This window comes from Bos grunniens, chromosome 14, assembly GCF_055505025.1.
Source record: "Bos grunniens cultivar Pamir isolate PY7600 chromosome 14, Bosgru_T2T1.0, whole genome shotgun sequence".
Lineage (NCBI taxonomy): Eukaryota > Metazoa > Chordata > Mammalia > Artiodactyla > Bovidae > Bos > Bos grunniens.
In genome coordinates, this window is record NC_141178.1 from 83,601,801 (window position 1) to 83,613,645 (window position 11,845).

Here is an 11,845-nt window from a genome sequence, read left to right on the forward strand (position 1 = left end):
GGGGGGGGGCGGGGCCAGGGAGCCTGGCCCCGGGGAGAGATGGGGCCAGATGGACGTGAGAGATGGGCGGGGCTGGGAGGAGGTGGGTCTCAGCTTGGGATGGGACCCGCAAGTCCATGGTTTGCGAGGAGGGAAGGGGCTCGAGGAAGGAGCGGTGAAGGGAGGGCCGGTGAGGTGGGGTTGAAGGAAGGGGCGGTGAGGGGAGGAGGCTGAGGAAGGGGCGGTGAGGGGAGGGGCTTTATGGGCGGGGCTGAGGAGGGGCGGGGGCGGGGCTGAGGGGCGGGGGGCGGGGCCTGGAAAGGGCCGAGGACGGGCCTTGAGGGGAGGGGCCGAGCAGGAGGTTCGCGGATAGGGAGGTTGGATGCTTGCGGGTAGCAGCCTCTGAGGGTTGGCGCCGCGCGCGGTCCTCCGCCGAGGACTGGTAGGGATGCTGGAAGAGGGTGCGGGGCTGCGCCGAGGGGGCGGCCGCCGGAGCATGCGCGCGGGCTCTGCCGCGGGCGGGCGCGGTGTCGGCGCGGGGACGCGGGGCGGCGTGAAGCCGGGCCCTCTGCCGCCCCGCGCTCCCATGTACGCCTTCTACTCGCTGCTCATCTACATCTTCTACAGTCTCTTCCGCAGGGATGGCGGGGCCGCGGCGGCCGCCGACGCTGAAAACCCCGCCCAGGTGAGCGGGGGAGCGCTCAGCTCGGCCGGCTACCTTCTTCCCGAGAACGGTTCGCAGGTCCCAGGGCGTTGACGCGGGGGAGGGCCCGTACCGAAGACCCCGTCTCTGGTGTTGGAGGCTGAGAGACTGGAGCCAGCCACCGGGCTAAGTCCCCGGAGGCAGGGACCCCACGGGCTGCCTGGCCTCTCCTCAGGGCCTCTCCCCCGCTGCCTCCCTAGAGCGCCCGCTGTAAGCCCGGGAGTCGCCGCCGCGCCTACCAGCCATCCGCTGAGCTGTGGACCGAGCTGACCGGCCTGGTCGGTACGTACTGTTGGTGCATCGGGAACGCTGCTGAGAGATACAGGGAGGGACCTGGCAGGCGCCGGCTGGTGGCCTGGCGTCCGACACAAGACCCAGCGCGCCTCCCCATCCTGCTTCCTGGCCTCGCAGGCTCTTCGGAGGCCGAGGATGGGTCGGGAGGGGGAGCCGAGCGCTGTCCGGCAGAGGTCTCTCTGGAAGAGGCTCTCGTGCGTCTTGCCGAGTTCCTCTCAGTCCAGCTGGGGGCGGAAGAGAGCTTTGGGACTCCTGACCTGAGCAAGGTGAGCAGTTGAAACTCTTCCAGCTACCTGTTCTGCTTCCCCAGGTCCTCTGATCACCATCCATCCCTGTTTTCCCTACACCCGGCCCCCATTCTTCTCCACTTTGATACCTGTTTCTTTCCCAGCCCGGTGATGTTCCCCCACTGTTGACAGTGACTGGTCAACTCTTGGCTCTCCTGGCATGGATTCGAAGTCCCAGGGGCAGGCAGGCCCTGTCCCAGGGGACGCAGCCTGTCTCAGGGGTGCAGCACCCTCCTCCTGCTGGTGCGTAAGGAGTAGTGAGCTGAAGAGGGAGTCTGTCCAGGGGTTGACGCCCCCCAGAACCCGAGCGGCCAGATGTGAGGTGCCCTCTTTCAGGCCACAGAGCTCTTCTGTTCTAATTGGATCCACCCCACCCCAGGATCCCCATTGCAAGAAGAAAGCCCTTCCCTTTCACCAAGGGGCGAGGCCCAGGGACAGCAGCCTCCTCAGCTGGAGGAGGACCAGAGGGCTTGGCAGCGGCTGGAACAGCTCATCCTTGGACAGGTGAGGAGTCCAGAGCAGCTGGGACCTGGGCATCTGGGAAGGGCTGGGAGTCTGGGAGGGGACTGGAAGGAGGTGTTCCACCCTGTGTCCCTCCCTCCTTTCCAGCTGGAAGAGCTGAAGCAGCAGCTGGAACATCAGGAGGAGGAGCTGGGTCAGCTGCGCCTGGGAGTGGTGAGGCTGCTGGATGGGGGCTGGACGAAGGACCCAAGAGGGTACCAGCCTCCAGGTGAGTCCTGAGGGCTTCCTTCTCTCCCAGGGAGCAACAGACTCAGAGAAAAGGGTTCAGCATCTGACTCTGGAGAACAAAGCGCTGAAACAGAGCTTGAGCCTTACTCGGGACCTCCTGCTGCACTGGGGCCCTGCCCCCCACACCAGGGCCCCCCAGGTATCCTGCTTCTCAGCTGCGACCATCCCTGTAGCCTGGGGCTCCCACACAACTCGTCTCCAGCAGCACTGCCCGTGATTTCTCAGGACTCACGCTCTGACCCTTCAGACCTGGGCCCAGACTGTGGGCAGCAAGTGCACGGCAGCCCTGTTCAGGAATAGGACGCTGGGACCTTCCTGGTGCTCCTGGGGCTGAGCCTTTGCACTCCTCATGCAGGAGGCCCGGTTCCATCCCTGGGCAGAGAATTAGATCCCACGTGCCTCAACTAAGAGTTTGAATGCTGCAACTGAAGATCCCACACAGCCTAATAAATGCTTTTTAAAAAGGGGTGGGGGGTGGGGTGGTGGGACTTGAGAATCCCCTCAGTTCACTCCAAGGCTCCTCCCAGTGGCTGACCCCAGGGGAGCAGAAGGACTTGGGGAAAGGACCCATGCATGGAATTGGGAGGCACGGATGTGTGACCAATTTTACAACCCTCTCAACTTTCTCATCTGTAAAATGGGGCAGCTGGAATGCACCCCCTTGCACCTCCCACTCCCCTTGCAGGAGGAGGCAGAAGCCCTGCTGGAGCTCTGGAGGCGGCTTCAAGAAGCCCAAGACACCACAGAAGCCCTCCGAGTCCAGGTGGGCACTGGGCCCAGGGGCTGGGAAGTCTGGGGCTCTGGGAAGGGGGTGTCTGAGGCAGAGCCTGGTAAGTGCCTGTTTCCTCAGTGACAGGGGTGGGGTTGGGTGGGGGCAGCTAGGGGTGCAGGAGGTGCAGCTGCAGGGCCTTCAGGGGGCCCTCCGGCAGCTCCAGCAGGAGACTGAGCAGAACTGCAGGAGGGAGCTGCAGCAGATGCGAGGGCAGCTGGCAGGTAAGCTCCGGGGCTGTGGAGCTCATGGCGAGGTGTGGCGTCTGGCCTCCCCTCACCATAGCCTCCCCCGCAGGACTTCATGCTCGCATGGCCAGCTTGCGTCAGGGCTGTGGGGACCTCCGGGGACTCGTCAGCACCTTTACCCAGAGCTGCCAGGGTTCTCTGAGTGAAGCCCAGGGACAGGTCAGGACCGCTTGCTCCCTCCCTCGCACTTGCTCTCTGGCAGCCTTTTCACTGGCCTTCCCTTGGGGAGCCCCTGTCCCCGCCTCCTTTCCACTCCCAGGGTGTTGTCTGCTCTGATGGAGACCAGGGGCTCTGGAGCCAGAGTGACTGTGTCCTGTGCAGACTGGGGTGACAGTGGATGTCTCACACGGTTGCCAGGAGCCACCATTCTCCTCAGGTCCCTGAGCTCCATCCCAGGTCACTGAGAGATCACTCCCGCCCCCTGGGGCCTGAAGCCACAGAAAGCGGTAGATCACCGCAGCTGGGCTGCGTAGTAGATCCTGCCCTCAGCACAGCATCCCCCAGCTGTTTCCACTGCCTCCCCTCCCTGTGCTGGCCCCTCCCTCACGTCTCTGTCCCCCCAGGTTTCCTGGGCTCTAGGGGCACTGTCAGCTGACGGGGCTGGGACTCAACTCGCAGAGGCGCGGCAGGGGCCTCTGCCTGGATGCTCAGGGCGGCTGCTGGAGCTCAAGGGTACAGCAGGTTTGGGGAGCAAAGGGCTGGAGTGGCAGAGGTTGGGGACGTGGAGGCTCTTCACACTTCAGGACCTAGGAGGCAGCTCTGGACCTGATCTCCACCCCAGGAAACATCCGTGTGCTGTGTCGGCTGAGGCCAGGGACACCCTCCAGCCTGGTGAGCTTAGAGCCCGGCCCGGGTGGCACTGTTACCACCTGCTATCGAGGGCACCAGCGTCGCTTCCGCCTAGACTGGGTCTTCCCTCCGCACGCCAGCCAAGAGGAGGTGATGCTCCACCCTTGGATCTGTGTTGACTGTCTCTCAGATCCCCTGGAGTCCTGAGGAGGCGCCTGTCTGTCCGCCCTCCTAGGAGAGAGGGTGGCTGGACTCCAGCAAGGAAGGGAGGGAGCCGGGGGGCCTAGGAGCAGGGCTGGCATCCTAGCTGGGCACTTGCTTTCCTCCCAGGGTTTTTCCTTTGCATCTGGCCACCAAGCTCTTGGGGCTTCCCTGGTGGCTCAGACGGTAAAGAGTCTGCCTGCAATGAGGGAGACCCGGGTTCGATTCCTGGGTTGGGAAGATCCCCTAGAGAAAGAAATGGCAATTCACTTTAGCACTCTTGCCTGGAAAATCCCACGGACAGGGGAGCCTGATAGGCTACAGTCCACGGGGTCACAAAGAGTTGGACACGACTGAGTGACTTCACTTTCACCAAGCTCTTGCAGGCCGGGGAAGACAAATTATGGCTTAAAGGAAGATTAACATTTTCAAAAGTAACTTTGTGCCAGGAGAGCATGCTTGAGGTGACAGTCCCGCAGGGCTGCAGGGCCCGGCTGGGGCCCTGCTGTGCCCGGGGACCTCTGTCCCCCAGGCTTCTCTGGCTGTCCACTCCCCTGGCCCAGCGTTCACACTGACCCACTCTGAGAGGGGTACCCCTCCTTGCTTTGTGGTTGGGGGAGTGGGGAGCACAGGTGAGCTTCCAGCACCTGAGCTCTCCCAATGCCCTGCTCAGATCCTGCCCTCCTCCCCTTTGCTGCCAGACCCAGGGAGCTGGAAAGCAGAGGCTTAAGTCCCAGCGCCCGCCACCTTGCTTCCCACACACCCTCTCCAGTGCGCACACACTGTGCAGCTGGAGCTTCCCTAGCTCAGGAACAAGGCTGAGAGCTGGGAGGGTGAGGTGAGAGGCAGAGCTGTCAGAGATCAGACTGTGGTGGCCTCACAGGGACAGACTGGTGAGAGTGCCTGGCAGGTGGCCAGGGCTCCCTCTTTCACTTTCAGGGTCCCCACAGCTGTTTGCCACCTACCTCCATTTACCCCCACACCACCCCTACCCTGTCTTCAGCCTCCATGCCTGCTGCAGCCCTGGATAGGGGCCCCTTTGTGCATTGTCTTCCAGGTGGACAGGGCCCTCTGGTTCTAGAGGAAAGAGTTAAAGGCATCTGGCACTGAGCCCCCATCTCTGCAGGAGCACCTCCAGTGCTCCTTTCTAGCCACGGAGTCTGAGCCACCTCACTGGCTATTCTGGGTTCTGCTTTAGTGTCTGGCAATCAACATTTCAGACAGCACTGGCTCCCTACTCAGTTAGGCTTTCATGCCTCTGGGCATGGAAGCTGACCTTGTCATTGCTCAGGAGGCTGCTGCTGGTGTCCAGCTGTGAGCAGGATGCCAAGTCCCAGCTCCATGTCCCCTTCACCTGCTTCTGTGCACCTGCCCAGGGACGGCTTCAGGATCCTGGCTGCTGCCACCCCCCAGCCATGGGCCCTCTGGGTTCATCCTTCATGTGGCACGTGCTGCACTAGCCCTCTTTCCTCGTTATCACTTAATCCTCACAACAGGTGCCACTACAGTCCCCACCTTGCAGAGGAAAGATGAGTGATTTGCCTCCAATCCCACCTGGGGTTTGAACCTGGCCATCGAGCCCAGGGTCTGGACCCTTGACTGCTACACCCCCAAGTCTCCCAAGCAGTCAGTCATCAGGACTCTATTACTCTGTTCCCGCTATTTGTCATGTTCCTTCCCTCTTTGGCTGGCAAATTCTTGCAAATGCCACCTTGTCCAGGGAGCCTCCTCTGTCTGTTGGGAGATCCTCGCTTCCCCTACGTTCCCCTAAAGCCAGTCTCCTCCCAGGGGAATCAAGTTATGGTCAAGTTCTCTTACCTCAGGCTTAGGGCCCTTCCAAACCCCTTGCACCCCTAGGTCTTCAGGGAGCTGGAGTCTGCTGTGCTGTCCTGCCTCGGGGGCTACAGTGTCTGCATTTTCACCTACGGTCAGACAGGGACGGGGAAGACCTACAGCATGGAGGTGGGAAAGGATGCAGTTGGGGAGCTCCGGAGCCAGGGGCTGGGATGTGAGCTTGCTGAGGCACCCCATGCCATCCCCAGGGGCCGCCTGAGGACCCCGGCATCGCTCCTAGGGCACTGCAGTCACTGTTCCAGGAGATGGGCACAGGCGGGCAGCACCGTGTAACCCTCAGCATGGTGGAGATCTACAACGAGGCTGTCAGGTCAGGGGCACCTGGTGCCTCCTGCCTTGCCCCCAGCCCCAACCTCTTCTGTCTCCACCCCCCAGAACCCCCAACGGAGCCCTGCCCTTTTCCACCAGGGACCTCCTTGCCCCAGGGCCTCCCCAGCGCCTGGCAGTGAGGCAGGGCCCAGCAGGCCAGGGGGGAATCCAGGTGGCTGGCCTCACCCACTGGGACGTGCCCAACCTGGAGTCTCTGCACCAGGTGAGGCTGCCCAGTGGGGCCCTGCAGTCCTCCAAGCCCCCGCCCTGTACCCGCACCGGGGGCGCGGGACCCGCTACAGGCCAGCCCTTGTCCGCCCGTCCTGCAGATGCTGAGCCTGGGGAGGAGCAACCGGGCCACCGCTGCCACCGCCATGAACCAGCGGAGCTCTCGCTCGCACGCCCTGGTCACGCTGACACTGCGCACAGCGTCCCCATCGCGCGGTCCCGGCACCGCAGGTACCTCGGCGCCTGAGCCCTGCGGGGGCCTCGCTGCACCCACGCCGGGCCTCCGTCCACGCCGGGCTCGCTCGCTCCTGCAGGCACGCTACACCTCGTCGACCTGGCGGGGTCCGAGCGCGCCTGGAAGGCGGGGACGGCCGGAACGTCGCAGGAAGACCGGGACGGCGCCCAGCGTCTACGGGAGGCTCGGACCATCAACCGCTCGCTGCTGGCACTGGGAGGCGTGATGGCCGCGCTGCGGGCCCGCCGGCCCCACGTGCCCTTCCGCGACTCGCAGCTCACGCGCCTGCTGCAGCCGGCGCTGGGTCCAGGCGCCACGGTGGTGCTGCTCCTGCAGGTGGGCGGGACGGCCGGCAGGGAGGGTGGTCATTTGCATGCCAGGCACCGCCCACCAGGGCACGCCCACCAGCGCAGCTACCCGCAGATCTCCACGCGGCCCGAGGATCTCGGCGAGACAGTGTGCTCGCTCAAGTTCGCCGAGCGTGTGGGCCGAGTGGAGCTGGGGCCGGCCAGGCCCCGCAGGGCCCCCCGCTCCGGGACGCCCTCCTCCCTGAGCACCGACACACCACTCTCCGGGACCCCCTGCACCCCAACGCCGTCGCCCGGCAGCCCTCCAAGCCCCGGCCTAGACAGCGGCTCCAGCTCGGCCCTGGCACCACCGGAGGACCTGCCTTCCTAGTCCTGCCCAAGGAGCCTGGGTCACATCTCTGCGGGCAGAGGCAGCAAAATCCCTATTCCCTCATGACTTCCTTGACCTCTGGGGGCCGCTGCCTCCCAGACTGCCAGAACCCACCCTCCTCTCCCACCCTGAAGGAGTGCTCCGCCTGGGGTAATTATCACACTACCCCCCCCCCGCCCCCCTTATCACCATCTGCTGTTATCGTAGCGCACAGCAGGGGATCCCAGGGCCGCAGAGGCAGACCGCGGCCAAGTGGTCACCAGAGTCACTATCCCATCAGACTTGCGTTGAAATGTTTTCTATTCCTTTACTGTTACCGCCCCACCTCCATCACCAAAGCCAAGTAGGGTCTCCATTCTCAATCCCCTTCCCCCTCAAGGTGCTTCCTCTTTCCCAGGCAACAGCTGAGGGAGGACAGGGCTTTAGGCTGGAGCCCCATTAGGTTTTCCCTCCCCCAGCCGGAGCCAGGGAGGGGAGGTGACAGCTGGTGATGGATGGACAGATGGACGGAGAGCTGGAGAAGGTGGGACCAGGAAGGGGAAAGGAAGGGCTACTCCAGGCAGAGCCCTGCTCCATCCAGCCTTGCCTCTAGGGGTAGGAGAGGTACAACTAACCATCGGGCCGGGTGATGCCCTGCTGGGCCATAGCTCTTCTGGGGCAGCCAATAAACATGTGGACTCTCAGCGTGGCTGGTGCCTCTGTCTCAGGCTGCCAGAGTCACACAGACGTTGGTTTCTCCTCAACAAGCCTAAGGGTGGCAGAGGAAAGCAGTCCCTGCCCTGGGAGCATCACAGGCCATACCAGGAGAGTAGCCAGCCTGGGGTGGGGGTAGCCAGGTCTCGGGGGTGGCTAACCCACACGTCATAGATGCTTTTGTTGGGTGGCACCCCCTGGAAGAGAGTATCTAGATCCCAGAGCAGCCTTGTGGGGCCATGGGTTTCAGGGGCCATCCCCCAATAGCCTGTGCTGGTGGAGGGAGGGCACCGGGGGCAGGAGGTGGGTGGCAGTGGGGCCAAAGGCATCACCACATTGGGAGTGTAAATGGGCAAGTAGGAGGTGGGCAGCTGCCCCCACAGCGAGGCCCTGTGACCTCCACCAGAGAGAACCCCGGGGTCTGGGGTGCCCTGCAGTAAGTGGAGAGGCCAGGCCCTGGGCTCAGGGGACAGGACGGAGGGCTTGCTGTTTTCCCCCTGGGAAGTCTTCCCCTCTGCCCTGATGGGCCTTGGGAGGGGGCAGACGGGCCACAAAGGCTTCTCAGAGGGCGGGGGTGCAGCAGGCACCTCTCCCTCCCCTGAACGCTGTGAGCCTGACCGTCTGGGGCTGCTCCGCGGCGTCTCCTCCCCGGAGTCCCCTAGCAGAGACTTGATGCTGAAGCCCTCGCAGGGCGGCGACTGGGGACTGGGCGGCTGGTAGGGCCGGCCGTGCAGCACGTAGGGGCCGAGGTCCTTGGCGAAGGCTCCCCTCGCGCCCCTGCTCTGCCAGCGCCGGCACAGGGCCGTGTTCTGCAGCCGCAGCGCTTCGGCCGGGATCAGGCTCACGTCGACCGCCCAGAAGTTGCCCTTGGCCTGGGGCTTCGCGGGATCCTTGGGCACCTGGTGGGGGAGGGGAGCAGGCTTGGGTGGGGCCGCACGACCCCGGATATCAGGATTTCCGCCGGCGTCCGGCTCCCAGGCTCCGACCCTCGCCCTGCCCTACCTTGCGGAAGCACCGGTTGGAGGAGAGGTTGTGGCGGATGGAGTCTTTCCAGCCTTCGTAATCGTCCCTGAAGAAGGGGAACGCGGCCTGGACCTGACGGATGATCTGAAACCATCGGGTGGGCGGTGGGCGCCGTGAGCCAGGGCGCGCGGGCGGGGGCAACGCTGTCCCTCCCCTCGCCACTGCGTGGCCTGCCTCGCCAGGAAGGGGTCTACCCGAGCACTTTAGCTCTCTCCCTGGGTGCCCAGGCCGGGACTGGCCCCCCTGGTATGGCTGGGGACGGCCAGGTCGGGGTGGAGGCCGGAGCCTGGGCCTCAGGCCATTGGAGGACGCGTAGGGACACAGGTCCGATCACCGAGTGCGAGGGAGAGCGGGCGGGGGTCCTCTCACCTGGGCCAGCTTCAGCCTGCGGGAGGGTGCAGCCTGGATCACAAGGGCGATCATGGCCAAGTAGGTGTAGGGGGGCTTGTCATGCCGCAGGTATCTCTTCTTCCTCCTCTTGGGGGGCTGGGAGGGCGAATCCCCCTCAGGGAGCCCCAGGCCGGGGTTGCTGCAGGGCCCCATGCAGGGGAAGCAGGAAACGTGGGCAGGGGCCCAGCCGGGCAGTGGGCGCTGGGCACGGGGTAGTGTGGTAGTGTGGGGAGGTAGAGCTGGGACCTGAGGCCAGGAGGGGGCTGGCGGGCCAAGCCCTTTATCATTCGGATGGAAGGGGGAGGGGAGGGGAGGCAGAAATACGCGATGGGGGAGGGGAGCGTGCTGAGGGCAGCCACAATTAGCAGGTTTCGGTTAATCTGGAAGGGAGGGAAAGGGCAGGGAAGATTCCAGTGGGGGCTGTGGCCGGCCACCCAGGCCCCATTCCTCACCCCTGGGCTGCCTTGGGCACCCCCCTAGAGCTGGAAAGAAAAGTCTGTGGAAGGGGCTTATGACACACACTTTATGCCACCCAGATCTCAGGCTCACATTTAACAGAGGAGTGATTGGTCCAAGATGAGCTGCCAAGAAGGGGTGGGTCCTGCCCAGAGTTCAAGGCCAAGCAGCTAGCAGGACTTGGATGGTGGTCTGGGAGGGCTTCCTGGAGGAAACCTCATAAATAAGAGACAGATACAGTTGACTCAAGGGATTTTCCCACAGGCTGCTGCAGGGCCCCAGGGGGCTCCCCAGGTCCTGGAGGCCACTTTCCCTCCCTTCTTGGTGCTGGTCAACAGTAGGTCCTCACTGTGCACTCACTCTGCACCTTAGTGGCCCTGGGACAGCTGGACCTCCATGGCCTGAGAGAACTTCCTGGAAGCACGTTTGTCTTTCTACCCCTCTTCTGGGCCTGTGGGTCCAGATCCTTTGGAAGTTTTCCATTGGAGGAGGTCAATTGGTCCTCTGGGGCACTCAGGCAGTGCCCCTGGGTGGGTGTGCGTGGAGAAGCAGGCCTTCTAGCCGTATGGGTTTACTGGCTACATCTTGGGGCCATGCCTTGAGAATACATCCCTGTGGATCATGGTCCCTACCCAGGGGAGCCTGGGAGGACCACTTGGCATCACCCTGGGCAGGAGTGAGGACAGCTGTGTTATGTGTGGGTACACAGGACTTCCCAGTGCCCTGTAGCTTACTCTAGAAGGAGGGAGATGCTCCCCAGGCTGGCGGGGTCTGGCCTGAGTGGAGAAGGGGCACTCTGGGACGAGTGGAGGGTGAGCCCCATGAAGCCTGTGGTGCCAGCACCCCCTGCTCAGGCCTGGCTAGAGCCTCTAAGTGCTTTAGCAGACACAGGGCCTGGCCCAAAGGTGTGGCCCTGGAAAAGTGTGTTTGGCAGCAACCCTGAGACATGGTTCTCCTGGTCCCAGACCCTTCTGTCCCCTCACCTCCTCCCTGGCCCGATCTGTGGCTCTGCCTCTCAAGTGCTCTGTAGCTGTGTACCCTGCTCTGTATGCTACCCCAAAGCCTGGTCCCCCCCGCCCATGAGGACTGGGCAAGTTTGCACAAGGGATTTATCAGGCCCAGGACACCAGCAGTGGTGGGGTGTTGCAATTAGAACCCCCAGACCCGAGGGAAGCCATGAAAGCACAGGGACACACTTTGTATCACTTTACTCAAGATTTTTCTCGGGCAGCAGCAGCACTCCCCCTGCCCAGTCCGCCCCCAATTATACCCTTAGAGGGCTGAAAATCTGGAGCAGACAGTGGATGTGCGGCTCTCACTGAGGTGCTGAGAGAAGGGATGGGTGATGGGTGCTCTGGAGGAGGAAGCCTGGGGCTGAGATGATGTTGGGGTGCTACATTGCTACCTCCATTATCAGATTCTTCATATTTCATCTGGCTTCCTCTGGACTCCCATGTCACTTCTTCAAGTCCTGTTCGTTTCCAGGGCTCTAGCTGAGAGGTTCTTGTGTCCCCTAGCCCAGTTCAGTTATTGAGAGGTCTTTTTCTCCAACAGGTCTAAGGCACCGCTTTTCCTCCACTGTCCCTTCCTTGCTTCCAGGATAAAGCCCAGCTCTTGGTTTGGCGTTCAAGGTTCCTCACGTCCTGACTACTCATCGGTGACTGTACATACCCCACAGAGCGGGCCCCACCCTCCTAAACCACCACCTCAACTGTTCCCACCTTGGCGCATGCTCTCCCCCAGTAATGCCCCTGCTTTGTCGAGTGAACTCGGACCCTTCCTTAAAAGATCAGCCTAATCAGACGACCTCCCTCCTGGTAAACTTGTGACTACTTGCGCTTCTCGCCCCGGCAGGCCCTCCCTTTGCCAGCAGGCCATCACTGCCCCCTGCCCACGCGGCGGTCCGCAACCTCCTCAGTAGCTCTGGGCAAGCCCCGCCCCCGCGCGGCGGTTTCCGGT

The 11,845-nt window shown here is 63.2% G+C and overlaps 2 protein-coding genes and 1 long non-coding RNA gene across 42 annotated transcripts; 2 read left to right on the plus strand and 1 right to left on the minus strand.

Moving 5' to 3' along the window:
• Positions 1-2: 2 nt before the first annotated feature.
• On the plus strand, positions 3-8,007 carry KIFC2 (kinesin family member C2). Of its 40 annotated transcripts, none has more exons than XM_086338007.1 (18): positions 286-421; positions 607-664; positions 883-964; positions 1,094-1,242; positions 1,368-1,506; positions 1,643-1,767; positions 1,873-1,938; positions 2,024-2,152; positions 2,699-2,776; positions 3,080-3,189; positions 3,594-3,702; positions 3,812-3,969; positions 5,878-5,982; positions 6,063-6,184; positions 6,283-6,406; positions 6,513-6,642; positions 6,726-6,982; positions 7,070-8,007. In XM_086338007.1, the coding sequence occupies exons 5-18, from the start codon at positions 1,424-1,426 to the stop codon at positions 7,322-7,324; spliced, it is 1,851 nt and encodes a 616-aa protein (XP_086194133.1). In that variant the 5' UTR covers positions 286-421; positions 607-664; positions 883-964; positions 1,094-1,242; positions 1,368-1,423; the 3' UTR covers positions 7,325-8,007. The 40 variants fall into 40 exon arrangements, 31 of the variants coding, with proteins under 31 accessions (XP_086194117.1, XP_086194128.1, XP_086194109.1 ...); XM_086338011.1 differs by lacking the exon at positions 1,094-1,242 and adding an exon at positions 2,892-3,006; XM_086337999.1 differs by lacking the exon at positions 286-421 and adding an exon at positions 2,892-3,006 and having other exon boundaries at positions 456-664.
• FOXH1 (forkhead box H1) lies at positions 7,612-9,804 on the minus strand. Its single transcript, XM_086338066.1, has 3 exons — positions 9,410-9,804; positions 9,020-9,124; positions 7,612-8,916 (listed from the first exon to the last, which is right to left on the minus strand). The coding sequence occupies exons 1-3, from the start codon at positions 9,581-9,583 to the stop codon at positions 8,113-8,115; spliced, it is 1,083 nt and encodes a 360-aa protein (XP_086194192.1). The 5' UTR covers positions 9,584-9,804; the 3' UTR covers positions 7,612-8,112.
• On the plus strand, positions 8,239-11,689 carry LOC147359869 (uncharacterized). Its single transcript, XR_015141322.1, has 2 exons — positions 8,239-9,137; positions 11,441-11,689. It is a non-coding gene; the product is annotated as an uncharacterized LOC147359869 (long non-coding RNA).
• Positions 11,690-11,845: the final 156 nt, after the last annotated feature.

Coding starts and splice junctions, on each gene's coding strand:
- KIFC2 (XM_086337977.1), top strand. CDS start 476: ATGCGCGCGGGCTCTGCCGCGGGCGGGCGCGGTGTCGGCGCGGGGACG. Junction 1,939..2,023: donor GTCAGCTGCGCCTGGGAGTG/GTGAGGCTGCTG, acceptor CTTCTCTCCCAG/GGAGCAACAGACTCAGAGAA. Junction 6,643..6,725: donor GCGCGGTCCCGGCACCGCAG/GTACCTCGGCGC, acceptor TCGCTCCTGCAG/GCACGCTACACCTCGTCGAC.
- FOXH1 (XM_086338066.1), bottom strand. CDS start 9,583: ATGGGGCCCTGCAGCAACCCCGGCCTGGGGCTCCCTGAGGGGGATTCG. Junction 9,125..9,409: donor GCAGGCTGAAGCTGGCCCAG/GTGAGAGGACCC, acceptor CGATGGTTTCAG/ATCATCCGTCAGGTCCAGGC. Junction 8,917..9,019: donor CCAACCGGTGCTTCCGCAAG/GTAGGGCAGGGC, acceptor CTCCCCCACCAG/GTGCCCAAGGATCCCGCGAA.